General features: G+C 35.7%; 1 protein-coding gene across 3 annotated transcripts in view; it reads left to right on the top strand.

The window, feature by feature from the left end:
- The window catches only part of Rpb8 (DNA-directed RNA polymerases I, II, and III subunit Rpb8), a 59,000-nt gene that overhangs the window by 21,895 nt on the left and 10,185 nt on the right, over positions 1–26,920 (top strand). For 2 of the 3 annotated variants that reach the window (XM_072886633.1, XM_072886634.1), the window contains exons 2-3: positions 796–879; positions 9,474–9,651. In XM_072886633.1, the coding sequence (XP_072742734.1) occupies positions 796–879; positions 9,474–9,651 (262 nt within the window). Of the gene's footprint in view, positions 1–789; positions 880–9,473; positions 9,652–26,920 lie in introns of all 3 variants that reach the window. The other variant, XM_072886632.1, reaches the window with a different exon arrangement.

Below are 26,920 nucleotides of genomic sequence, written 5' to 3'. Positions count from 1 at the left end.
CAACGAAAGAAACCAGAAAAAAAACTAAAATGATAAAATATATTAAAATAAATTTTTTAATTGTCAGTATTTTTTTATTAATTAAGACGTGAAGATTAAAAAGATATCTATACAATATGTATAATCGATTTAATTGCAAAGTTTCTATTAAATCTCTCTTATATTTCTATTAATAATTATAAAAACAATGATTAAAATGAAAATGTCATATCCAATACTTTTTTAAAATATTAATTTCCTTGAATTTATATTAATCACACAATTGTTGTAATACAATATTTTACGGTCACTATGTGTAAATATTTGTCGATAATTTCCTTTTGAATTTGTATCCGTGGTTATATACGCAACAACTTGACGTCACAAAAATTCTTCATTATCGAGTCCGGAATTAACTCGACACTATTATCGCTCGAACGACAAGTGATATGGCAATAGGTGACTCCGAGTCGAACTGCTTTTTCGTCTCGAATATCGAAAGCACTTGGCCGCACGCAAATTGATAAGAGAGAAAAGGAGATATATATTTGATTTAGCAATATTATAGATAATAGGTGTGAGTATATTTGCCTATATGTGTTTGCCGATAATATTGCAAATTGAAAAGCGCGTTTGGCCATTGGTGATGTCAGCCGTCGCTGTGTCTTTGAGCGAAAATCACTTTTCTCTCTCGATGATTCCTTCCAACGAATTTATGAGTCATTTCGATAATGTCGCATAATCAATCGTTCAATTATAACAATGCATCGTATCGCGTATTTTTAACGATGCTCTTTTTTTTTTTGTGAGTTTCAGTGAGCAGACTCCACTGCGAGTCCGAGTCTTTCAAGATGGATCTTATTTTGGACATCAACAGTTGGTTGTATCCTATGGACTTAGGTGAGTCTTCCATTATACAAGTTTTTATTTCTCCGCGTTTTCACCTTACTTTTCCATTACTATATCTTTAATTATTTTTTCGTTGTACGAATATATGCTGTATATTAAATTCTACACATAATTAGTGATTTTCTTTATTTATTTTAATAAATAATTATCAAACTAACTGTTTCCGGCTACTCGGGCGACCGATATAAAAATTGCCGCTTATTATCGCGTTACGTATTATAATATTGCTCTTATGACAACAAACCGTGATTCAATTATTAAATATAATATGTATTACATTATATATGGGTGTTATATGTATTATATGTATTATATTGTATATATTATATTATATATGTATTAAATATATTTGTGTGATGTAATTGTGTGAAAAGGTAACGTATACTTTTTTTAAGAAATTGTTTGAAAAAAATTATCTCTTGCAATTTTATAAAAGAATCGGTATTCGAGATCAAATATATAAATATTACTTTAGTTTATTGTTTGAAATTATGTATATACATTACGTATACATATATAATCGTTATCTTACAACTATAACAAAATATTTATTCAATAATATGAATTATTAAAATTTAACAATTTAACTATTTAAGCGACAATTATTTAAACGTAATAAGAGACTATATAACATTAATGTTTTATTTTTTCCATTGTTACGTTATTATTCAACGTTATTATTTTAAAATCTCAAACTGTACATTTACTTGGAAATCTATCCGTTGAGGAAATAGAGGAAAAAGATACACACCGCAGTATCGTGCTTCCCTTTTGTATTATGGACGTGCGTAAGGTTGTAATTTCCGATCGGGCCGCCTGCGCATTCATTCTCCGGTTTTTCATATTTCCCTGAAACACGAAATCTCTTGATCTCTCGTTTCATTTTTAATATTGTAATGAAAAGTAATTAAAAATTCAATATACTCTGCTTCACACACTGCATTACACACGTGACGTTTGAAAAGACTTTTTACAAAATATGAAAAATGACAATAGAATAAGTACTTAAGTAAATGGCAAAAATCAGTTACACGCACTCTGCAAAAAATTTTTGTGAGATATAAAACGATATTACGCGTTAGAGTTGAAAATCATTATTGAGTTAGTAAAATTCTTCTAGCCAATTGTAAGAGAGAAAAGACTCTTGCGATATTATTCATTTATAATAGAAAATAAAATAGAAAAAGAAATATTTTACATAACTTTTGATCAATTTCTTTTATGATTCATTTTCTATAACCCCATTGAAATTAATTCTACATGAAACCAACGTAATGCGCATTCTTAAATTTAACAAATAAGTTGACAAAATTTAATTTTATAGAATTAAATGCTTAATTTTCCAAAACTTTTGGCCGATTTAAAGCAATTTTGTCAATCACTTATATTTCTTTTTCGGCATATGTTACTATCATTACTGCTAAATTTCTATAAAAATTTCATTTGCTTGACTTTTTTCGATAATTGAGATAATGGCGCACAAAACATTCTGGTATTTCGTATTTGCACTGCTAACGTAATTGCAATTTGGCGTTTACATTTGGCGGATGTAATCCTCTAAAATGCGCTTGGCAATCGTGCGCGACTAATACTCGGCTCTCTTCTCCCGTGAACCCCAAATTTCACTTCCAGTCTATTTTTGAATGTCGAAATTCTGTTTTTTATAATGTATATATATATATAAAGATTTTAAAATAAATCGCCTTTTTCTGAATAAATATCGAGTCGCACGAATTTTTTCTTAAATCGAAATAGTCAAAGTGTCGGTAATTTTTAAATTATAAGTAATTGAAAGTGTAAAAAACTTTAAATGCTAGAGATTTATATCCGAATACGATTAAATATTATTTATTATACGTCGCAACAAAGTTTGCGCATTTTGTATTTTTCGAAAGAAGGTAAATATTGTATTATACGAAGTCGAAACTCTCTCTCTTTTAATAAAAAGTTTAATAAAGTGAAATTTTTCGACCAAATATTGCGACAATTGTGACAATTCAATTGACCTTATCCTTCGTAAAAGCGTTTCCCAGTATTTTCCAGATTTTTGGCAAAAAAATACGTAAAACTCTGTGTCTTACTATTCGTCACTTTTTACTCTTGCCACAATTCCGTCGCTAATGCGAATTTTCCATATTTATCTTTCGTCTCCGACAAAATTGCAATACGTCGCACTGAAATCGGTGAGGTTTGTGATCTAATGTTTTACTCGCATAATAAGACAGTAAATGCGTTAGCCAAGGTTAAATAAAGGTTAAATAAAGATTGCAGCGGCAAGATGATTGATCTCCAAGCATTTTTAACTTGGTAGCCATTTTTTATCTGAGGAGACTATACAAATAAAATTGTTAGAATCTAAAGTTTTAGCATCATGATTATTTTATAAATCTTGAATACATATATATATATATATATATATATCTTTTATATTATATTTTTATATATTCCATTTATAATTTACATTATAATTATTTATACTTTTCTGTTTATATAGGTAATAAAAATTACGCGCACATACATACACTTTCAGTTTCATAGATTTTTTTATAATAAAATATACATTTAATATAATGTCGAGAAATTCTATTTATTTCTAGTCTTTTTTAGACTTTTTGCTTTTTACTTTATTTAACACAAGTATCAAATAGTTTTTCTGTTTCTATTTTTTTTTTTTTTTTTTGTAGATTAGTAACCTATTTCTTGTGTAAAAGATAGAATTTTGAAATTTTATAACTTTTTATAAATTATTTCCTTATTAAATAAATGATGAAAAAGTTACAAAAATTCAGAATTTTACTTTTTACACAAGAAATAGAATATTAATCTAATAATAATAAAAAATAGAAACGGTCAGAAACGACCGCTCGACATTTCTCGTATTAAAAGAAACGACTTGAACACTATATATTCTGAATTAATAAAGTGACCCTTTTTCTTCCTTAAATTTAAAAATTTACAGTATCATATAATATCTATAAAAAAAAGTAATAACGATACCGTACATACATTCCCTTTTGCTCTCTCTCTCTCTCTCTCTCTCTCTCTTTTTTTTCAATTCACCCCTATGCTGATTCATACTTTGTCCTTCAAGAAATGATTCACCTTAGTGTCTTTTTTTCGAACCCACCATCTTTTCGCTCATTCGGTTTGTATCGAAAACACGATGACGTGCGATTTATTGTCGGGTTAGCCATCTTGCTTCACCGAACACGTTGCGTCTCGCCGGAGAATAGCGCGATTAATGCTGCCTCGTCTCTGAACTTCACCAATGGGAACCCACGCTGACCGAGACCGACTTCGAGACTGGCGTCTTGGCTCCGCCTCTGGATTAGCGATGCGACCACGGTGATTGGTGAAGTTCGGTCGATCTAAGGGCGGCAATGCTTTATTTTGGTTAAACTGTCTCTCATTTGGGATCGCCGTTTGCGAGAAAAGTATAAAGTATTGTTTCGTTTTGCGTGTCAGGCTCAACCAGTCGGTCACCTCCAAACATGAGTTATTGATTGTATAGATCGAGTGTATTAATTGAATATTTATGATACTCGGCATTTCAACTCATGTTTAGGTCAAATCATATTGCAAAATAATTTAACAAATTTTGAGCAAGTTTATAACACGATAGGTACTTAAAAATTGATTTTGACACGCACACCTCTGTCACGAATAGACGTGTTACATCATATTATAACACCATCTTATATTAATCCGGAAAATTAATCCAAAATTTTCAAATCCAGTTTAAAAAGCCCAGATAAAGATGAAAAAGTCAAAGGGATAATTTGTAATTGTATATCACGATTGATATTCAACGAAAGATTGTATTATATTCATATCATATACAATATACATGATATTCTGAAATTGGATAAAATCGCAATACGCGCATCCGCGCACACATACACACATGCACGCATTTATATATATTTGCAGCGCACGTTTGACATATAGAAAGATAAATAGATAGGGGCAATTGTATATGCACACATATGCGAGTACATATATGTATATACGTGAGGGAAGGTTGGTCTATAAGGGCCAGGCAGGCGAGTCTCCGCTGTATTGACGCGCGGCGTTCAGGCTTGCGCGAGATGACGCAATCTCTCTCCCACTACATCGCACGGTCCTCTTACCTCTCTTCTCCCACCCCCTCTCCCAAGCCCCTTGTTCCGCCAGCTCAGCTGCGTCCCCCCTCCCCACTCCGGCGCTCCCTTCCGCAGGCGCAGGTTCGTCCGCCGCTCGCCTCGCCTCGTCCCGTGCGGCGCCCACAAGTTCAATGCCAAGGTCAAAGCGGCCACGGCTCGTAGCCGTGTCGGTTGTCGGTCGCGAACGCGCGCGCGATACCCGTCCGTCCTCGAAGAGGAAAGGCGGCTCGTACGCTCCCTCGTCTCGTGAATCGTGAATCGTGAATCGTGAGTGGCCGTGTCCCGTGTCCCGTGTCCCGTGTCTCTACGCGTTCTCGGTTCTTCCTCGACGATGGGGAGAGTCGAACGCGCCGTGTCGTTTCGCGATCGTCTGTTCCGGCTTTCGTCGTCTCCCTCTCTCTCTCTCTCTCGCGCGCGCTCTCTCGCTTTCTCTTTCTTTCTCTCCAACTGTCTTATCAACACGAGAGAAGGTGGTTACGTGTATAGTTTAACGTTGTAACGAGTTTCGTATATTGCGCGACATTACAGTGTCGTCGATAAGTCTCGCGGAGTTTGCAAGCTCTACTCAAACGTGTTGTGACGTCGTTCGCCTTGGACGAGCGGACATTTTGAATGCGCGACATCAAAGTGCCGTTTTGAGGGAGTTTTCTTTTTTTTGGCCAAATTCGACGAAGCACTCTTGACGACAGCACGGACATTTCAGGCATAACGTCGGATCGCGATGACAAATGACAAGGGAGCTCTTTCTTCTCTTCCCTCTTCGTCTCTTCCCGGCTACGACGCCGACGTCGTTCGGTCGGTCGGTCGCTCGCTCGCTCGCTCGACAACAACGAGATAGACGCGCGTGGGCGTCGACGATGAAAAGGGGGAGGAGAAGAGGAGGATAGCTAGTGCGCGGCTGAGAGAGTGTCGATTTGTGGTCCCGTGAATCTTTGCTCGGGCGGAAAAGACCCGGCAAGGTCGTACGCCGCGCGCAGGTGAATCCATCCGCGGAAGCGACCCGGCGGCGCACTGCGCCGAGTCGAACCGAGCCGAGGTACGTCGTACGGCGTACCGCGTCACCGGCCAAGATGGCGGCGGATTTCGGACAGGACCCGGACGGACGCTGCGAGGTAAGCCGCATCGTTGTATCGGGGATCCCGTCCCCAACGCGCGCGCGTTTCTACGTGTACGTGTGCGTGTATATATATACATATATATATATATATATATATATATATATATATATATATATATACACATTGTCGCCGACCGCGCGCTGTCACGCGTTATCGATTTCGTGGGAGGGTTCCCCCTCCCCCTCCATTTCGCGCGAGAGAACCGCCGCGATTCTCTCAAGGTCACCGTCGTCATTCGCGCTAGCACTCGCACTCTCGCGTCTCCGATCCTCTTTTTCCCGGTTCCGCATTAACCGATCTTTAATTGACCGAATTAGTCATTGGGATGCTTTGCACGTAATTGGTATTGCGTATATCGTATCGCGGAAAGTATATTCAATAAGCTAGGGAATTATCGAAAAGTACATACAATGTCGCTCTCTATGATTATTTGTTTTTTTTTTCTTTTTATTGTCTGGAAAGCGTCTAATCGTCTAAAAGAAGACCTCCCATCGTCTCATTCAAATTCCTTTTTCTTTTTTTTTTTTTTTTTTTTTTTTTAATTATGACTCAAGGTACAAATTTCAGTTACTATCCATCGCTCGTTTTGAATTTTTACATTGAGATACCAAGCTTGTGTGTTCATTCATCGGACATGGCGTTTCGGTTGAATGAGGGTTAATTTAAGCGCGAGATATTACCGCACGACGCACGACTGGATGATCTATAGTAGCCGCCACTGTTACGATGTGGCACCATTATGATGTAAGCTCGGCTTACGTACCCATCTACTCTTTGTGAAGAGCGGCGAGATCAATTGTGACCGGTTTTCCTGACTCTCTCGTTTGCGCTGATAACCGCAAATGACAAATTCCAGCCTTCTATCTACGACGTGCAAAAATTTTTTTTTTTTTTTTTTTTTTTTTTATTATCGCTCGACAGAGAGAGATGGAAATTTGTATAACGCGATATATCCTAATTTATTATCTCGACATTATTTAGCAAAAAATAAGTACATGTAACAAATGTTAAATATATATAAATAAATAAATAAATAAATGCAATAAAGTTAATATATATGTATATAAGAATAACAGTGTCAAAGATTAGAGACGACAACCATTAGTCAATTATTTTAGTTTAAAAGTATGTTTGTGTTTTTGTTGCAAATATCTTAATATTTGCCCGACGTATCTATATGTACAATGATCTTGGCGACAGCGGCGGCGCCAACGATGTAATATCGATTAAAGCCCGCACTATACCTACCGTGGCGTGTACTTAACCTTGACCTTGCGTCCCGGGTCTTTTTACATATCGCTTCAATCCAAAATTATACAGGAGACCAAGCAATGTTGTTGCGTTAATTGTGCGTAAAATTTTACGTGTTTACGTTGACGTGTAATATGCTTGATAAACGAGAAAAGATGAAAAAGATTATCTTCTCTTTGTCCACAAGAAAGAGAGGATAATCTTTTATTTAATAAAAATTCGTATATAATTAACGAATTTAACGTGAGATTGGTGGTACAATTTAAGTCGTACAACCACGTTCACTTGATTTATTTGTAACGTTTTATCAAACTAATGAACCCAAGTTTATCGAGAAACAAATAACATATAAGGTTACTTATTAAGAGCTCGTAAAATATTCATGAAAGAGATAAACTGTGTAATATTTATTTTTATAAGTAGACTTTTTTTCAAAATTCTCGGTTTCTTTATCTGCTTCAATTTCACTCTAATACTATATATTGCGACCTCCTTTCAGTAGCTACTCCTATTTCTGTTCTCTGTGAATTGCATCTCTCACCTTTAGGTCCTGCTTCCTCCTTTTCGTTGATATTGATTTCGAATGGCAATCCCGGAAGAGTTTAATTCGCGCAACTAACTTAATTTCATGTTAGCGAAGTAAATGATATTATACTTTGACATTAAAAGCATATTTGATGTAGGACAATCTTTGATAATTATAACGTGTGATTGTATGAATTCAAGATCGAAATGTAAATTTTATTAAATTAATTTGATTTAACAATATTAATTTAATTTAAACTAACAATCTTGTTTTTCTCTTAACTCTATATAACCTCGATATTTCGTCATTTCAGTCAAATTTTCCTTCAAAACGTAAAGTCAATTTAATCATTTCGAAATGTAATTTTTTTATACATAAAATTTTATAAAAACCTCATTTCATTAACACTTGATCAATTTCAAGTGAATCGGAATTGCACAGTCGAAAAAAATATGTAATAATTTTTTGTATATACGATCTCGCTTTATGTTTATAAATGCATAAAAGTCATGTAATAAGTGCGAAAAAAAATTTATGAATGGCACGAGTTTTCATTAATTGGTATATCGACGATAATTTTTTCACTTCTTCGCAAACTGCGTTTATTTTAAGTTACATACACTGTATGTCTAAAGTCAGTATCACAGGCTATTAAAATTGAAGAATTGACCAGAGCAGAGAAATTTTCTCTGCTTTTATTATTTTGATTAAATTTGATTAAATTTCGATCTTCAAGATACCAGCTTTCTTTATTATAACTTGTACAGCGATGTGTAGGATACAAAATACATCTCGCGAATATTGCATACCTATATATCGAAATATCGCAGGTGTGAAAAGAGCGGATCCATCGGTTTTCACGAACCAGTCGCAGCATCCAAACAGATGCAGCGCGACTGATGCAACCGTGCAACGATGTATGTTTTCGATGCATTCGCGCAAACGCTATTATTGGATTTGGCTATTCCGTCATTGCACGACATGTTGGAATTTCTTTTTTCGCATTCGACAACGTGTCGAGATTATTCCACATTCAAACGTACGCCGATCCCGAACCGCCACACTTTTTTTCTCTCATCGATTTTCGCGCATTTGATCCTCCTTACGGTGCTATTTGTTTGCTCTTTTCTTCGCAATTTTCTTTCTCTTCTCAGGAATTGCATTTAAACGACACGATGCGCGTTCGAGAAGAAAAGGTGCAGATTTATTTTTATTTATTTGCATCTCTGCGATAACGAATAATAAAATGCCACTTATTTTATCTTTTATAAATATATTTACCCTAATTGTACATTATATATATATATATATATATATATATATATATATATATATACACAATATATTTGTATTTACACTAATAAATATGAAATAGCAAATTTTATAACTTTCTTAATTAGCGTACATTGGCGCACAATAAATAACTTTTGTTGTATAATTAAAAATATATTTTGAATTATATATTGATTAAAGAGTATTCGACACGCGAACATACTCGTTATAAAGTAATTTTTGCGTGTAATAAGATATTTGTCATTGTGTATTCAGGTGACAAGTTCCGTCTCGTGTTGGCGACGACGTTGCGCGAGGATGGATATCCAGATGGTAACGAATGGAATCCCATAGAGCAGGAGGGTTCCAGGGCAGACAGCTTCGAGTACGTCATGTCCGGCAAGGTGTATCGGATCGAAGGCGATGAAGCTAGTAACGAACCCAGCAGTAGATTGTAAGTAGCCATAGCAAAGTAATTCTCTCTTTTATTAAATACATGAGATCAATCTCGGAAATGGACGTGTTTTCTCTTTCTCATCTTCTAGATGAGCTCAATTCGTTACGCATACACACAATCAATCAATTAAATTATTGATTAATTAACAATACATGACAACGTAATAAATATTTTGTGTAATTAAAGAATAGAAAATTAAAATTATTATTAAATTAAGTGAGAAAAATTGAGAAAATCACTTACTTAGATTGATCTTATTCTATTTTTTTTTTTTTTTTTTTTTTTTTTTTTTACTCACTGAGGGATTTAAAATTCGTTTACACATCACAATTTTTGACACTGTGATTACGGTGTTGACTTAAAATCTCATATCTTCGTTTACAAAGCGTGCGTAAGATAATCAAATGAGGATGGACTATATTTATCGATAAGGGAAACAGCTTATTACGACGCCACAGTACCTGATAACAATATGATCTGAATTATACAGAGTTGGCAAATTATTTTTCACTTTTAACTTTTAAACATATAAAAATTCTAAGCTCTTATTTAAACATATAATTGCGAGATGTCTTGTAATATATTATAGAGAGAAAGAGAGAGAGAGAGAGAGGTGTGCTGCTCTCTTTTTTAATAAAAACTTCACATTTATATATAAAAATTTAAAATATATTTAAAAATAAATTATTTTAAAAATAAATAAGAGAAACGTATAGATTTGTATACAAATTCGTTAGTTTATAGTGTCTAAAAATTGTGCGGTGTAAATGCTATGAATCTATGTACCTTTTGTTTGTGTCCGAGCAGAAACAAAATAAAATACGGTAAAGAATATATGCAAGTATTATATGAAATTAAACTGTTGCATATGCAAAATAGCAAAACGCCATACTGTTCTTGTACCGTTCGCGAAAATTATTTTAAACAAACGAGACGATATCGTTGGCGTACGGTTATCTACGCACACAACGCACTCTCCTTGATTCTGCTCGGATACACAACCAACGATGGCCCCGGTATATCAGGTTTACGCATACGACACACGTGTCACGACATGCGTGACGTCGTTGAAACACACGCTGCGATCGACGCGCGACAGACATTCTGCTGTGTGATTTCCTATTGGCTCGTTTCCAAGCGCTCTCAATGAAGTCCGCTTTGTGAGTTTCCGAAAACAACTTTCTGCGTCGCTCGTAGAGAAATTGGCTCTCGTCGATTATCGCTCTAAACAAAGGTCTCTCGATTAGAGGCCATTCTATCAACGTCGTTTATGACGCCATCACTTTTATGTAATTAACCAACGATGACGAAATGAGAAAAATATGAAGCATCTAAATTATTTTTTATTCTCTCGAATAACAATATAAATAAAATGTACCGTGTATAAAAAGATAAACATATATGATTTGACATGTGTTTTTGAGATACGTGTTTGATTTTATCGAGTAATAAGTTGTGTGAGAAAAATTAAAAAATTAAAAAAAAAAAAAAAAAAAAACATTTAAAGAAATGATACGAATAAAATAATGATCGAATGACAAACGTTACGGTTGTTGCGCAAATGATGTGATACGCAATTGTCCAAATCCTTGGCACGATTGCCTGAGTACGCCGAAATAGTGCGTCATCGGGTGGGCCATTTTTAGCCTTCGTTATTCATGAACTATGGACTCACATTTTTTTTCAAACGCGTAGCACTCTATACATTGATTATTCATATATTTTCATCGGTAAATAAACGCGACTAGCAAACACGAGAATCATACATTTCGATTAAAATATAATATATTTAATCTTAATAATTAATATGTTTCAATGAACAGATTGAGACTAATAGAGGAGGATTATCATACAAGAAAATAATTATAAAATATAAACATATATAATATATAAAAATTATATTCACACGAAGAAAGTAACAGTGCGATATTGATAAATTTATATTATCCCAGTGTTATGTAGGTGAAGGACAAAAGTTGAAGTTTCGTTAATGGTTTTTTCATGCAAAAATTTCGCGAGAGAGGAAATTTTCGTTATTCAAAATTGCCGTCTGATCAAAGAGCAGGGAAAACGAGAGAAGAAAGGGCGTGCGAGAATGAGACTTTTCATTTAAACGCGCCGAGCGAATTACGTGATAACCCCGCGCTTTGACCGACTTATCGCGTTGACCTTGGAACATGGCCGTGGCGTCGCGTCGCATCGCATCGCATCGCATCGCATCGCATCGCATCGGTTTCGTCGCAGGTTGTAACAGCACTGGTGCGCGCAAAACATGTCGCCCGCTTCTCTGTTGACGCTATTAACGATAGAACGCAGCGTCGTAGACGCTGCGATAAGAGAGGAGAGATAATAGCGCGCGATGTGTATACTCGAATCCACGAGGTGCTTTAAATCGACAGTGCGAGGTCTGTTTTTATCGAACGCCGACGTCTTTCCATAGCCTTTCTTCATTATGCTCGAGTCGTTCAATGACTTAATTAGGTATTATTTCTTCATCACAGCCTTCGCTCTACCTGAAAGTCTCATGATGTAATTTAGGTTGTTGACAGAATTTTTATATAATCTCTCTTTCTCTCTCTCTCTCTCTCTCTTTCTGATAAGTAGAAAGGATTAATTCTCCATGTCTATTGATTCGTCAGATATTTATAAGATGAAAAGATGCTTGGACAGTGAATGGACACGTGTACCAAATCTCTCTTTTCTCTTGTGACATTCTACGTCTATTTCTTTCGCTTTCTACACTTTGTCGGTGTGCTGTATTATATTTCTTTCATATTCTCAGCTTTGACTCGTTATTTAGCTATTGAATCTTCGAATATGAAATTTATTATGAAAATTTTTATACGATTAGTAGTTTGATTTAATAAATTTGTTTTTTTTTTTTTTTCTTCTTTTTTTTCTTTTTTTAATTCAGCAGCTATTAAATTATCGGACATATACTACATATACTAGCGCGCGACATGTGTACTTAATACATTTTTAAGCCTGTGTAAATGCGTCAGAGAGAATCAAGACGCATTCTTCCCGGTCGCTTCCGTGCTATGCCTCACAGCTCAAGGTTACGCAAGTAGAATACGTCACGCGTAATCAAACGCGAGTCTGCGCTACATCAAATGTTCGTTAATGATACGCAGTAATTGCTACAGTAGTTTCTTATTCTTTTATGTTTTTTATTCCCCTCTGTGTTTTGCAAGTAATCGTTCGATCGCAGGTACGAGACTAACAGTAATTTTCCGGCATTTAATATTCAGTAGCTATAACATTGTGTATCAATAAGCTGTAGGCATTTATTCACTATGTTCTGTATCAATTTTTCAATATATGAGGGATATAAGAAGAATATGTAATTATTAAAACAAGGCATTACATTCATTAAATATATATATATATATATATATATATATATATATATATATATATATATTACTAACAATAATAATATATACACACGTATCAAAAATATATATAACCTTTTTTTCTAAATTATAAACACATTAATAAAAATGAGAGGGGAGGGAGGGAGGGAGGAGAAATTATTCATTAAAGATATAAATGATTAAACATTTTATAATCTCCGGTCCCACACTAGAGTTGATCCCTGGGATCTTTTGCATAATCATAGATGTATCGTATGATGCGGGGGTATACGTAAATAAGCTCGATCGATAACGAGATGTTACGTTGGCTTGGTATAGCGGAGACAATACGACATTTCATTGAGATAAGCGTGGTGAAATTCGCGACAAGGGGCACCGCGTGACGATTACATGACCATATTATCCGGTCGGTAAGAGCCGCCGGACACACGAGAGATCAGCGGAACGAGCTTTCGGAGGACAGGGAGCCACTCTGCGTTCACTCGGTAGGTAATGAAGCGGGTGAACACAGCTGGTGGTATCTCAGTTTTCTGAGGGCGTTGGCAACCCGTTACCCGGCTGGCAAAGATCGAGCCTGTCGAGAGAGAGAGAGGGAGAAAGTAATCTCCAAAAAAAAAAAAAAAAAAAATTAAGTCGGGAAATCTCGTTATCGAATGAATCGTCTTACGGTTATCAATCGCCCGACGAGATATCGAAGAAAATAAAATTAGTTCGTACCCAAAGATAAATCAAAGAATGTTTCATCTTTAGATATATAGTTGAAAATGTCTCGCATTCGATTGAAGATATTATCGTTGGCAATCTGAAAGAAATCGTTGGCTCGTTGTCGAGTTTCTCGATACATGTACAAAAACAAGATTACGTGTATTAGATTACACAGATTTGAATAAAGCGTTTACCGTTATATAAACATCAACCGTATCCTCTTCGTATCTTGTACAGATTAGCTTTTAAAAATAATTTTCGCCGGAAATAATATAATTTGGATTAGAATGTGCCGGCGATAAATGTTGGACAAGTTTCTAAAACAACGTTATTATAGTGTCGCCTGGTGAGTTATCGTATAGTTTTCGTTGGTACCGCGCTCGCTCGTTTACTCGATCGTTCGTCTGCGAGGGGCGTGACAGCTGGGGAACGAATTATTGATCGGAGCAGCTCGAGACCCCGGAATGAATATAGTTAATATCCCGGCGATGTCGGTACACACGCGCAGAGATACGCATCATATCGCGGCTTGCTCTTAAAGAAATTTGAGAGTCAAAAATCAGTATACAATCGCTAGATTCTTATTGCCTTTTGAGACAGTCTTTGAACCCTGGTATCGTATCATCATTTCGATATTCATTGGCGTAAAAATTGTTATTTTAAAAGTGCATCGCATATTTCCATCATTAGAGCTTTGCTTGTATAATATAATCTCCTATTAATAATATCATGTTTGAAATATTTAAGAAAATCGAATGTAAACGAATGGTATGTGTAATTGCAAATTTGAATTAATTTTCAAGAGTATGTTTAATATTATTTCATCAGGATGAAAATCAGGGGTTTCTCTTCCTGTCTTGATCTTGATTTTACTCGATATGTTGTACTCGAGTAAAATCTGTCCGAGTAGATTACCCAAACTGTTGATAAGTCGCAGAGAACCTGTAGCACAAATTTATAGTATCGCGTTGAGGATGCGGGCTCCGTGAGAATCAGCTGATCAGGATTAGTGTAAGCGCGTGCGCATGGTGCGACGCTTGGCGATTGGTCGATACCTCGACTAGGACGCGCAAGGTCGTCCGGGCTGTCAAAATCAGCTGACGCCGGAACGACCAATCAGCTGACGCTCGAGCTTAGAAGAATCTCTCCTATCGTCGAATTTATCAAATTCTGCTTTGCGGCCGCCTGATTTTCCATCGGATTGTTTCAATTGTCTCTATATGTAGGTATTTGAAGACTTGATTCGCTAATTGAACGATGGAGACATTTTCGATCAAAATATCAATTATTGATAACGTGCATAATTGATTCTTGAATATATTTAAGAATTTTTGCAACTCGTATGAATGCGTAACAAGCATTGATTTTTTGATCAATTTTTTCTATTATAAATATACATATTTAAAGTTTTTTCATCTCGAAAGAATGGTTTAGTAATTTTTTGATATGCTTTTATCTATTGTCACATAATGCACACGCACAATTTACCCTTTGGTTGCGCAAAATTAAGCAATTCTTGATTAGCAAAAAATCACCTATTCTTCCTATCAAATCTATATCACTTACAGTGCAGAGAAGTCTTTATTTCAGAGAAATCTTTATTTAATCAGTCTCAATATTAACGAGTTTAATCTGTATTTGTAGTATTATTATTAATGTGAGATTTATCAGCTCTTGAATTACTCATCGCTTTGTCAAAGCATTGTGTGCATTCTCGCGACGACATATTCATAATGCATAGCACGACTGACTGTCTACTGACTTTTCTTCTTCGTGAATCATGTCGGTTGTCGTTTCACGGTCATACACGTTAGATCCCTAATATCATCCTAATATCGCGGATAGCATGAGAGAGGAGAGTCGAGAGTTGCGGCGTACGTATCGGCGGAACCGAGTTGACGGAAAATTTAACCGCCACGTCATCCGACGTTGCGCCGTAGCGAGAAAACTCGGGCGGACGGGTAAAACTGTCACACGTAACGCAAATCCGCCGCGTTACGTAAGATCGCCGCGGGCCGAAATTGCGGCATGCCGCATTTTTGGCATCTGACATGCAAAAACATTTCCTTCTCTTCGTCCACGCGCTTTGTCGAGCGCGTGTGTGTGTGTGTGTGTCAGCGCGCGCGCGCGCGCACTGCTTTATTGGCACGACGTAAGGTATATATTATATGCCGAGAGTCTCGCATCGATGCTAGTCTGCGATATATTCGGAGCAACGACGTCGCAATCGGCCCAAAAACCATCCGGGTTTTAACCCTTTCGCGGCTCTGTTCATTCGTGCCAAGAGGCTCTTAATTCATTTGGCCGTCTTCTTTTTTTTCACCCGGCAACCAGATTAGCTGAATGATGTTAAAATAGCTGATATAATAATGTCAAAATTTTATAATATTGAAAAATGTATATATACAGGGTTTTCGAAAAGTCCGGAAACGGTCGGATATCTCGAAAATAAAGCATTTTATAGAAAAATATTTCAAATAAAAGTTTTTTTTTTCTTTTTTTTTTTTTTATTTTTTTAAGAAACAATCATGTATTTTCTTTATGATTAATATTATGTGCTAAAAAGTATTAAAATAAGATAATATTTTGTCAAAATATTGGAACTTTCAGGCCTCATAACTCGAAAAATACTTGATGAAAAAATATTTTATTATAGCGCTTTGTAAAGATCTCGAGGTAAGCTCACAAGAATATGCAAAAATGTGTAAGGTTTCCCATTTAAGAAATTCAAGGTGACCTTCAAACGACTATCCAAGGTCAAACCAATGGCACCATTTTATGGCACTTTTCGAACCAAACAACTTTCATTTGAAACATTTTTCTCTAAAATACTTTATTTTCGAGATGTTCGACCGTTTTCGAACTTTTTGAAAACCCTGTATATATATATATATATATATATATATATATATATATATATATATATGCACATTGCAAGTTGAAAATTCAAATATAATTTACAATGTCCTATTGATCGCGTTGCGTAACATTTTTGAAAACGGTGTAATGTGAAAATCGCAATGTATATATGTATGTATGTATGTAAGATGTTAAGAGGTTAATTCGTGTACACCCAACATGTCTGGAAATATCTCATTTTAATCTCTACGTCAATGTGATGGATTCAAGCGAGAAAATGGCTTTTTCACTAAAGCATATTTGCAGGATACATTGGCTGCGCTGACCCGTAAAATGCATCGCGATGTACATCGCTGCAGTGGCGTTCTCTCCCGTAGCCTTGTACTTTACAGGTTACGAATATATAATACATGTACAAACGAATGAGGAAGAGAGCTATAGTCATCGTCACGTAACGCGTGTGTTACGCAATCGCGCCGCGTTGTTGTGTTTATCAACAGCTGATTTACTTTTCGTCAGTGCTCTATTTAAAACCTTTTCCAAACTCTTTCCGAGAATCATGAATATTTATCTGACTTGAGAGAAAAGCCTTTGTTTCACGCGTAGCAAGCTTGCAATATATACTTGTAATAACATTTACAAAATGTATTTACGTCTTATAACATTTACATGTCGTATAAAAACTGTTTTGTAGAAAAATTTCTGCGGTAATAAAGAATATAAATAAATAATGATAGGCGTTCAAGTTGTGCTATTGTTATTATATTACGACATTTTAACATTGTAAAAAGATTTGTTAATTAAAATCTCAGGACACGTATAAAAGTATTAGTAATGTTAAACAACGTTCGTTGCAACGATGCAACGGCTTTTACGCCCAATCACAAGCGTTTAAACTGATGCCAACGTCATTGGTCGCAAAAGGGGAGCCAGCCCGAGTTACTAAATTACGTACATTAAAATATCTCATGGTTGGAATCGAGCATCACGCGTTTTATTTTAATAAATCTGTTCGCTAAAGAATCATCATCGCACTTGTATAAAAACTTGGACAGACTAATAACTTGTCTGATTATTGCGTGCATGAGAGAGAAGTTAGCGAGAGATAGAAAAATGATTTCACTACTCTGAAATGTAATATAATCGAAAAGGAATTTCATGAAACTTACCACAAAAGTTAAATATACACTATAACGTAAAAGGTCGAGCGGAAAGTGATTAATAGGAGAATTGCGCGCGCGAGAGAGGAGCTCTTATACGCAGGTAATGTTCTTGCCCGATACCAATGTGGGTGTTTTACCGAGTCACCGCCAACACCCTCGCAGGCTCTCCTACCCGGATGCGAGCCCCAGGCTCCGTCCGGTTCCCAGGGGTAACCCAGTTTCGTTTATCCCCTCGGAATCGGCCCACACCTGCTTGGCGAACGCTTCCCACGTGCTGCACATCTACCTACGTGTTTGTCACAATCTATATCTTTAAAAGATTCTCGATTATTTCAACCCTCGCACGTGCTATGTCTCATCGTTTAGTTGGGTATACTTATCGTGTCGTACAAGAAATAGTTTCTCCAACAGTAGTTATTTCTTAACTCGCCGCAAAATAACACGTCATTAAACTGTATAGAAAAAAATGTGACAGATATGAAATGTCTGTACTCTTCAAAATATCTAGACTATATATTTATTTGGTATATTTGAAGATTTATATATTTCAGCAAAATTTCAAGAGAATGTAGAGTCCAACAAAGGGTTAATCATTTTTCATCCCATCCGCGTATTCCTGTCGCGCGCGCGTTCGATTGTTCTTCCGGTCGTGGATTTCAGGATACGAAGAAACGCATTTACGTATATGTATGCATGCATGCGTACATATGCCTGTTGATAAAAGCTCGCACGCGCATCCTCACCGGGACCGTTCCTGGGAAAAGGTCAGACAGTCAGAGGCTAACCTAGTGACTGGAATTAGGTCAACCCCTGACGGGGACCGTTCCCCACTTTCCCGACAGGCGGAAGAGTCCACGTTGCTTCTGATTCAGGTCAAGTTGCAGGCTTCCGGCTCGATGTTATTTCGATCGACTTCGAAAGACTCGTATCTCTCGAGCGAAGGTAATAGCTGTCACTAGGGCATGTGTAAGGCATTTCACTTTAGGATGCATCTCTCGAGAAGCGTACACGCGATCGAGATAATTGGTAACATTGGCAATAGGTAAATACAATGATATTTTTCCACGATATGTTTGGTGATTTTTTTCTTTTTTAACATTTGTCGAGCAAAAGAGTATAGTTTATTAAAAACTCGATAAAATTGGTTTGCAGAATTGGAAAACGAAAATTTAGATTAATTTTTCCATTTGAGAAAAAAAAGTTGCATCACTGTTATACCGCTGAGCTCTTTAATTGCATCGTATGCAATTCATGTTCAGAGTCGGACGATCCCATTTCCGGATGATGCGCTAGACGCGTCGATCAGCGAGCATACTGATCATGAGCGAAAATCCTTGCACGATGGGGACAACTGGACCAGAAGGTCCTTGGTCCTTTCTTCTCGCGCAAAATTCGTCCTTTAATGTTGCTCAAGGTCAACAAGCACGAGTGCGCGTCTCTCTCTCTCTCTCTCTCTCTCTCTGTATCTATTGCCCACACAGATGAGAGTAAAAGCTGATTACCTCGGATCGATACGCGGCCGTCCCGCTCCTCTTTCCACCTTTGTGATCCTAATTCTCTCTTCACGCTTCCTGCTCCGACCGTATTCTCGAAATAGTAAGACTCTCTCTCGTCATTTGCACTTTTGTTTCTCATTTTTCGTTGTTTTATGTTAAATCGCGATAGTAACAATAAGGAATATTCTCGAAATTTTACTCGCCATTTTTCCTTCAAATGTTTCAGAAAATACATTTTTCACTTTTGATAGACTCTGAAATTTAGTTTGTTGTACAAAAATATGATTCGCAGCGAGACATTTATCTCTGAAAGTATTATAAAGCAAAAATAAAATATTTGAAAAAAGAAAAAAAAACGTTTTATATATTGAATGGAAAGATTTGACATATCTCGACTGCAGATGGAATTGTTCCATTTCTCTCTCTCTCTCTCTCTCTCTCTCTCTCTCTCTCTCTCTCTCTCTCTCTCTGCACACATAATTTCCAGAAGAATCATCGTGAGAGGAAGAGAGAACGGTTACGTCATATGTCAAGTGGATTGCTATATAACGGTGACAAATATCAATCCTCGTGCGATTAAGAGGAATTATAGGGGCACGAGTTCCGATGCCTCTCCATCAGATACTAGCAGGCCTCATTCACAGATGTCTCAACGAATAAGCTTGTCGAATCTGTCGACCGCGTAACGACGAGTTTTATATCTCGAAAATTTTTCTGTCAGCAAATATCTTTCCTATCAGCATATATCTTTGTTATTCATAATAGTTTTATCAATATTTTTTAACTTTGATGCTATCTTATCAATATATATGCGTTTAGCATCGCGTTAAATATGACATGCACGTCATTCTCCGATGATTGAAAAAATGAAGTCTCAAACGTGTTGCATCGCAAAAAAAAGTATTAGTAATACATTAAAATATTATTGCGTTTACTTTTTTTTTTTTTTTTTCAAATATCACTCGGAAACATGTTTTCAACGAAATTTTTAAGTAGCACATAAATGTACTCTCGATCAATACTTTTTTATGTGTATTTTATGAGACAATAGTTTTATAACGTCTGCTTTTAACCACTGTATTGAACACTAAACTAAATCGCTATTAATTACACGATATTATTAACGAATTAATCGTTATCAATAAACTTAACTTTATTATATATAAAACTATATATTTTCTTTATCATTTTCTCTCGTCTTCTTTGTCTTTCTGTTCGCTTTTATTAAATTTTTTTTTTTTTTTTTAATTTTAGCAAAGTTATCTCTGTATACAAAAAAAGCACTACTAATGTATTGTCATTATCATCATTTCCACACATTAATGTGACTATTATTTTTCTACCCTCTTTCTTTCTCACAGACACACTTTTTAGGTGCGATTTTTAGATTTCGCAAATCGTAACATTGAGCGTGCAAATTGCGAACTGCACTTTGTAGTCAAGCGATCGCGTCTACGCGCCCCCGACTGCCACGTGTTGCTTCGATCCCCTTATACCCACTCCTCGCATTTGCGGCGTGCCCGACATACAAGTAGAAAAGTTTCCGCCAACTATTTCGGTGGACTTGCCTTGATAAAGAGCTTTGACGTGTGTACAGGATATGTCGCGAAATTTAAAACGACATTATTATCTGAATTTCGATTTGGAAATCCGGCGGAAAGCCAATTTTATCGATAACTTTCTGTTGATGAAATCACTGCAAATTAGTTTTGTACACAGAAAAAAGGAATATTCTTACTTTGACGATATCTTTAGTTTCAAAATCTTGAAACGAGATTATTTTGCGTTAAACAAAGAAAATTTGCTTGGATAAAGACATTTTAAATAGTTCAAGCAAAAAAAAAATATATTCTTATTATTTAAGAATAATTTTCTTAGAGTTAAAATAATTATTTTATTCTTGAGATGACAATTGTAGCATTGAAATAAGATTATAATATTGTTGAAATTTAAGATTTTTAAATTCTTCTAAGAAGATTATAAATTGTTGCGTATATATGAAACAATATATGAACGCGTTCATGTGAGTATATAAGTTTTGATTTGACGTCTTACTTTTTTTCTGTGTAGCATTTTTGTCTTGAAAGATTTATTGTATTGGAAAGAAAGATTAGAATTACGAGTATATAGGGTAAACTAGAGTATGATGGCCATAGGCTGTAATTTTTTCAATAATCGCTACATGGTGCGCTTTTTTAGTCATTATCAAAGATAATCGATATTTACGGTAGTTTATGTGCATTCATTATTCGAAATAACGATATTGTGAATCTTATATTATATTTTTACTTTTGACTACCCGCAAAGTTTTTCATTCGTCCACTAAAAACTGTTGTAACGTCGAATAAATTACGGTTAAGCTATCGTAATTGACGTTGGACATATTATAAAGATATATAAATGACCTATAATTTTTATTTTCGTTTTCACTATTCTTTTATAAATATTATGGTCATTTATTCCTTAAAAGTTGGGTAAGATGGCCAATGCTTACGTTGTACTATTTTGATAATATAAAATTTCGATAAAATATTTTCCTTTTAATTTCGATAATATTACGTAATTGAAGCTTCAGTGAAGATAATGTGCCAAACGCTATTAAAAAATAACAAAAATAAAAAGTATGTTTTTTGCATTTTAAAAAACTATAACTATCTTACCCGAGTTTACCCTAGCGACACATTTGGCCTCTTTTCCATTCGTTTCTTTAACATTTTCAAACAACAAAAATGTTTGCCTCTAAACTCGAGACGAAAATCTATTGTCGCATTTGTTACAAGAGTAAGTTTTTTGTTTTTACATTAGTTTATATAGATGTACAATATTTTTACCTTGATTTTCAAATTTCTATGCCAACTGCGCAATGCATTTGGCTTGTCGACCAGACGTTTACATTTTCAATATCGCGTCTTTATCGCGCCAAGAGAGACATTTAATGTGATTCTCGCGATTGTCAAATCTAAGATAATCGATGTCAATTGATCGAATCTCATTCCTGCTACTGTGTTGCACGCGTTACTGAAAGCGCTTATAATTATAATATGTTGCGTAGGATCAATCGACTGCGTCCGAAGCGTAAACCGAGAATCATTATGCACACTGCATCGAATGACGTAGTCAAAGAACATGTAGCATATTGTGCACGCGGCTCTCAATTACGCAACAATGATATTTAGTCTAACTAATACGTCTATCTTCCATTTATACGTTTCTTACCGCATCCATAGCGATCCGCCGCGATAAAAAAGAAAAAAACAATTTCGCGAAAGGCAATTACATCTCGCGAGCTTTGTATAATCGTCAACAGATAACAAACAGCGACATAATTTCGAGTGCAACGCACGATTAATCCAAAATGACAAATTTATATTTTTCTCTCTCTCTCTCTCTCTCTCTCTCTCTCTTCCTCCTTTTTTCTCCCGTTCTCTAAAATATTTTGCATATATTTTATATAATATCTCATTGTCAGTGTATGTACGTAACCTTCGCAATATGTATATAACAGAAATGTAACGATCGTTATATTGAAAATTAACATGAAAATTAATTTACATTAAAATCTCATTTAATAGTAGCCGCGAGAAATGTCTAGTATGTACCATAAATTCTATTACGACGGCGAAGCACGTCAAACGTCAAGCGTACTTCCTCAGTCTCTCCTTACATAATCAGTGCTCGCGTTTGGCGGTCGGCCGCCATGTTATCACGTCTTTTCTTTTTCTTTCTCTCTCTCTCTCTCTCTCTCTCTCTTTCTCTCTCTTTCTATCTACCTCTATCTCTCTGTACTCACGTATATCGAATAGTAGAAGAGCTCCCAGTTCTCTCAACGATAATCGACTCTCTCGAGTGCGCGTGTGTAGGTGGCGTAGGAGGATGAGAGGTACAGAAGGAGGAGGAGGAGGAGGATACGAGAGGGTAAGAGAGGGAGGCCAAAGGTGCCTCCTCGACCCCTCCGCGACACCACCGGTCCGCGAGTGGGGAGCGACCGACCGACCGACCGATCGCGAGTAGAGGGCGGAGGGGAGAGAGGGATGAAGAGAGGAGAGCACGGGGATGCCGCGACAGGGACAAACGGGGGCCGCGACCGACCGAGAAAGAGAAAGAGAGAGCGAGAGAGAAAACGGTGCATGCTGGCAGCGCGCGCGCAGGTGCGCTCCCCGATTCCTGCGTTGTATATATTGTATGTGTCGTGTCTCTGCTGCGAGGTGAGGTGCGAAACTTAAAGGCCCGTTTACACCGTGTCGGACGGGGCAACGTGTCGCGTCGCCTCGCCTTGCCTCGCCTCGCCTCGCCTCGCCTCGCCTCGCCTCGACTCGCCTCGACTCGTGTCGCGGTTTCGGTGGTGACGAAAGTGACGACGACGACGCGACAATGACTGCCAACGGTGTAATAGTAGTAGTAGTAATAGTGCTAGTGTGAGACGACAATACAGTAGTGGTAACGGTCTAAGATTAAGTCTCCCAGTCCAGGTTCCTACACCTGCCTGTGCCAAGGGAGAGACGCGTGTTCTAGTGCTCCTCGTCGTCCCTCGACCACCCACCTGTCGCGGGTCTCTTCTCGTCCGTCGTGTCTCTCGAGGACGTGTCTCGTCGGGGCTTCGTTCAGAGGAACGTATACTTGTTTCACTCGCTTGCGTAAGCTATGTTTCGCGCAATTGCTCTCGTTGACATTGAGAAGCTCGATTACTTAATTCTGTAATTAAATCTAGTCCCTTTGAAACTTTCTTCCTTTTTTTTTCTCCTCTTTCTCGACGAAGAATTCAATTCTAGTTTCTGGATTAAATTATTGCAAGTTTTTAATTATTATGTGTCAAATGGGTAATCAATATCGCATAAAATCGTATAGAAAGAGTGCTAGACTATATGAAACAGTTTTACATTAATGGGAAATTTTTCTATTTTGCCACGTTGGAATTCCTGACGTAATTGTTAGTTTTTGCGATATGTGGAACGAGAATAGACTTGGTACATTCCGCCGTGCCGCATTGACGTAGAAGCAGTCCATTTCAAATTCAATGATTCCTAATTCTATTTTATATCATGTAATTGATAATCACCTAAATATACGCTTCATTTTACACTATAAAATATAACATCATCAAGTAATTCATTTAAATGCATTACATGTAATTAAAACTAGGGGCAGTTGTGTTTTAAAATATAATATTAACAACATGATATCGTTTACTAAGAGTTTCTGTCTCCACTTTACTTTTATAGATCTCCGGAAAAAAAAAACGTTTTATAGTAGCAAAAAAAATTACATCTTGAAGCGAATCACGAATGCTGCGTAAGAAACAATAAATTACACATTACAGATAATTCTGTACCAACAATTAATATTCTCGGTGTTTTTCCTACGACAAGTAAATCCCAGACGAGCTCTCTCAGTTGTATAATTAATAAAAACAGTATTATGACCTTTGATTGTGATGCGACACAGACCAGAGTGTCGTTTTATCACGGCTCTCGAAGCGTAATGATTATTGGGCGATCGCTGTCATTAACGCTGCGCCCGATTAGGCGCGAAAGTGCACGTGCGTGCGTGGCGGCATGCGCTCGATAATTAGCGGCAATTATATATGCGCGACGAAGGTCGCGAGAACTCGCGCGCACGAATATAAAGCTCATTATTGGACGCGTCCGTATCCCGCGAATCGATCCTTTCGGGATAGGGCGACCTATATTCCCTGTAACCCAGATGAAAAACCTATGAAAGAAAGAATTCGGGCGATCAAAGCAAGGAAATTAGCAGCGCCGCACACTCGGCTGCGAAACTCACTCGAATTCGACGAATTCTCTCGCTTGACAATGGATCCTTGTTAGTCGGGGTGTCGTCTATTGAAATCTTGTAAAAAAAAAATTCTTTGAAAATTCCTTGATTTCAGCCATTTTTGTTCCAAATTTCGGATAAAGAGAATATTTAGATTTTTTTTTTTTTTTTTTTTTTTTTTTGTGAAACTTTGTAAAATAAATTTTTTATCGCATGCGTTTTCCAATACCTTTCACTCTTACAAAAGAAAAACACGAAACCAAGTATATTTCAAGTGCTAAATTTGCAAACGTACTAAAAAAAATTAAAAATTAAAAACAGCTTTTATATATATTAAGATAAATATATTTCATTTGCATAACATTTTTATTTTTTTACCGTTAAAAAATTACAATAAAAAGAGTATGTGTACGGGATATTTAATATTTAAAGACATTGAAATCTAAAGATAGATATATTTATAAATATATTTATATATATATATATTTTAAACGCATAATTTATAAACTTTGCTCATCGGCGGATTGCCAATTGTTTACAATTAAAAGTATTATCAAAGAGAATTTTTTACAAAATTTCTAATGTCTCGATAAATTTCCATGAGAATTTCCTGATTTTTCCAAATATAGTACAAAAGGAATTTTCGAGAATTTCAAGTTTTCCATGTTTTTTTAAGAGAATAGACACCTTGTTAATTTAATGAATCCTCCCGATTTTATTAATCCGATTTTACTAATCGACTTACTCTTTTCTTTACGACTTCCTTTTGAATTTACTTTAATTTTTAATTTTCTCCCTATTCCCTTATTGTTTTCACAATAGTCGCCAATTGATCTATCTCGCCGTGTTTTAATATACTTCGCAATTAAGTTAACGACAAGTGTTAATGTATTTTCTTTTATATTCGAAAAATTATATTTTCTTTTGTCGTATACTTTAGAACATCTATCATCTTTTGAAATAATTATATTTTACTCTAATTCTCTCTATTTCATAAATATGATATAATGAATCTTTGCTAATATTTATTCGTCTATTCTTTCTATTTCTTTTCGACTTTTGTCATGATGTGTCTTGTGACATTAAGATCGTACATAGGTTGTAAAAGTTATGTACGAAAAAAACGTACATATATATATATATATATCTAATTGAAATTATGAAAAAAATGCGTTACTTTTTACGCTCGTAAGTTTTAATAATTTCTACAAAAGGGTACAAAAATATGAACCAAAATATATTTGCCATGAATTAGAGATTTGACGGATAGAGATTCAGATCTGACATTTGTGATGCAAAACAAAATGGCGGTTGAATGTCGGAATTAATTTTAATATATACCAAACTAGCATAAAAGCGATTCAAACTACGCTTTGCGTTGGGAGAGTTTACTAACGAGTTTTGTTTAATTTTTAATTAATCCATCGTTGGAAGGATATTATCGCGCTAATTTCAAAGAGGTCTCTTCTGTAAAGTATTTTCAGATAAAAATACGATATCGCATCAAATACTATTATCTTTGAATCGAAATTATTTTGTGTCGGAATTATTTTACTTATTTCGGTATTAATCTCTTGAAAAATGAATGATATAATTATTAATATTATAATTGAGATAAATCAGAAAATAAAATAATAGAAAAATGATTTCAAGAAAAATAAACCAGACAAATTGGAGAAAAAAAATTAAAATAAAAAGTTATTTTAAAAGTTAATCGGAATACGAAAAATCTTAATAATTAAGAAAGTAAAAAAAAAAGGAATATAAAAAAAATTATTGTAGGATAAAATTCATCTTATGCATATGACACTTGAAGCATTATAGTCAATTAAAAATTATCGTCATAAATCAAAGGATGAAACTTTCATTACATCACGGTATTGTTTATAATAAC

The sequence above is a fragment of the Anoplolepis gracilipes genome, chromosome 2 (genome assembly GCF_047496725.1).
Source record: "Anoplolepis gracilipes chromosome 2, ASM4749672v1, whole genome shotgun sequence".
Taxonomy (NCBI): domain Eukaryota; kingdom Metazoa; phylum Arthropoda; class Insecta; order Hymenoptera; family Formicidae; genus Anoplolepis; species Anoplolepis gracilipes.
Note: the sequence above shows the minus strand (reverse complement) of the source record. Positions and strands in the feature narration are given on the sequence as shown.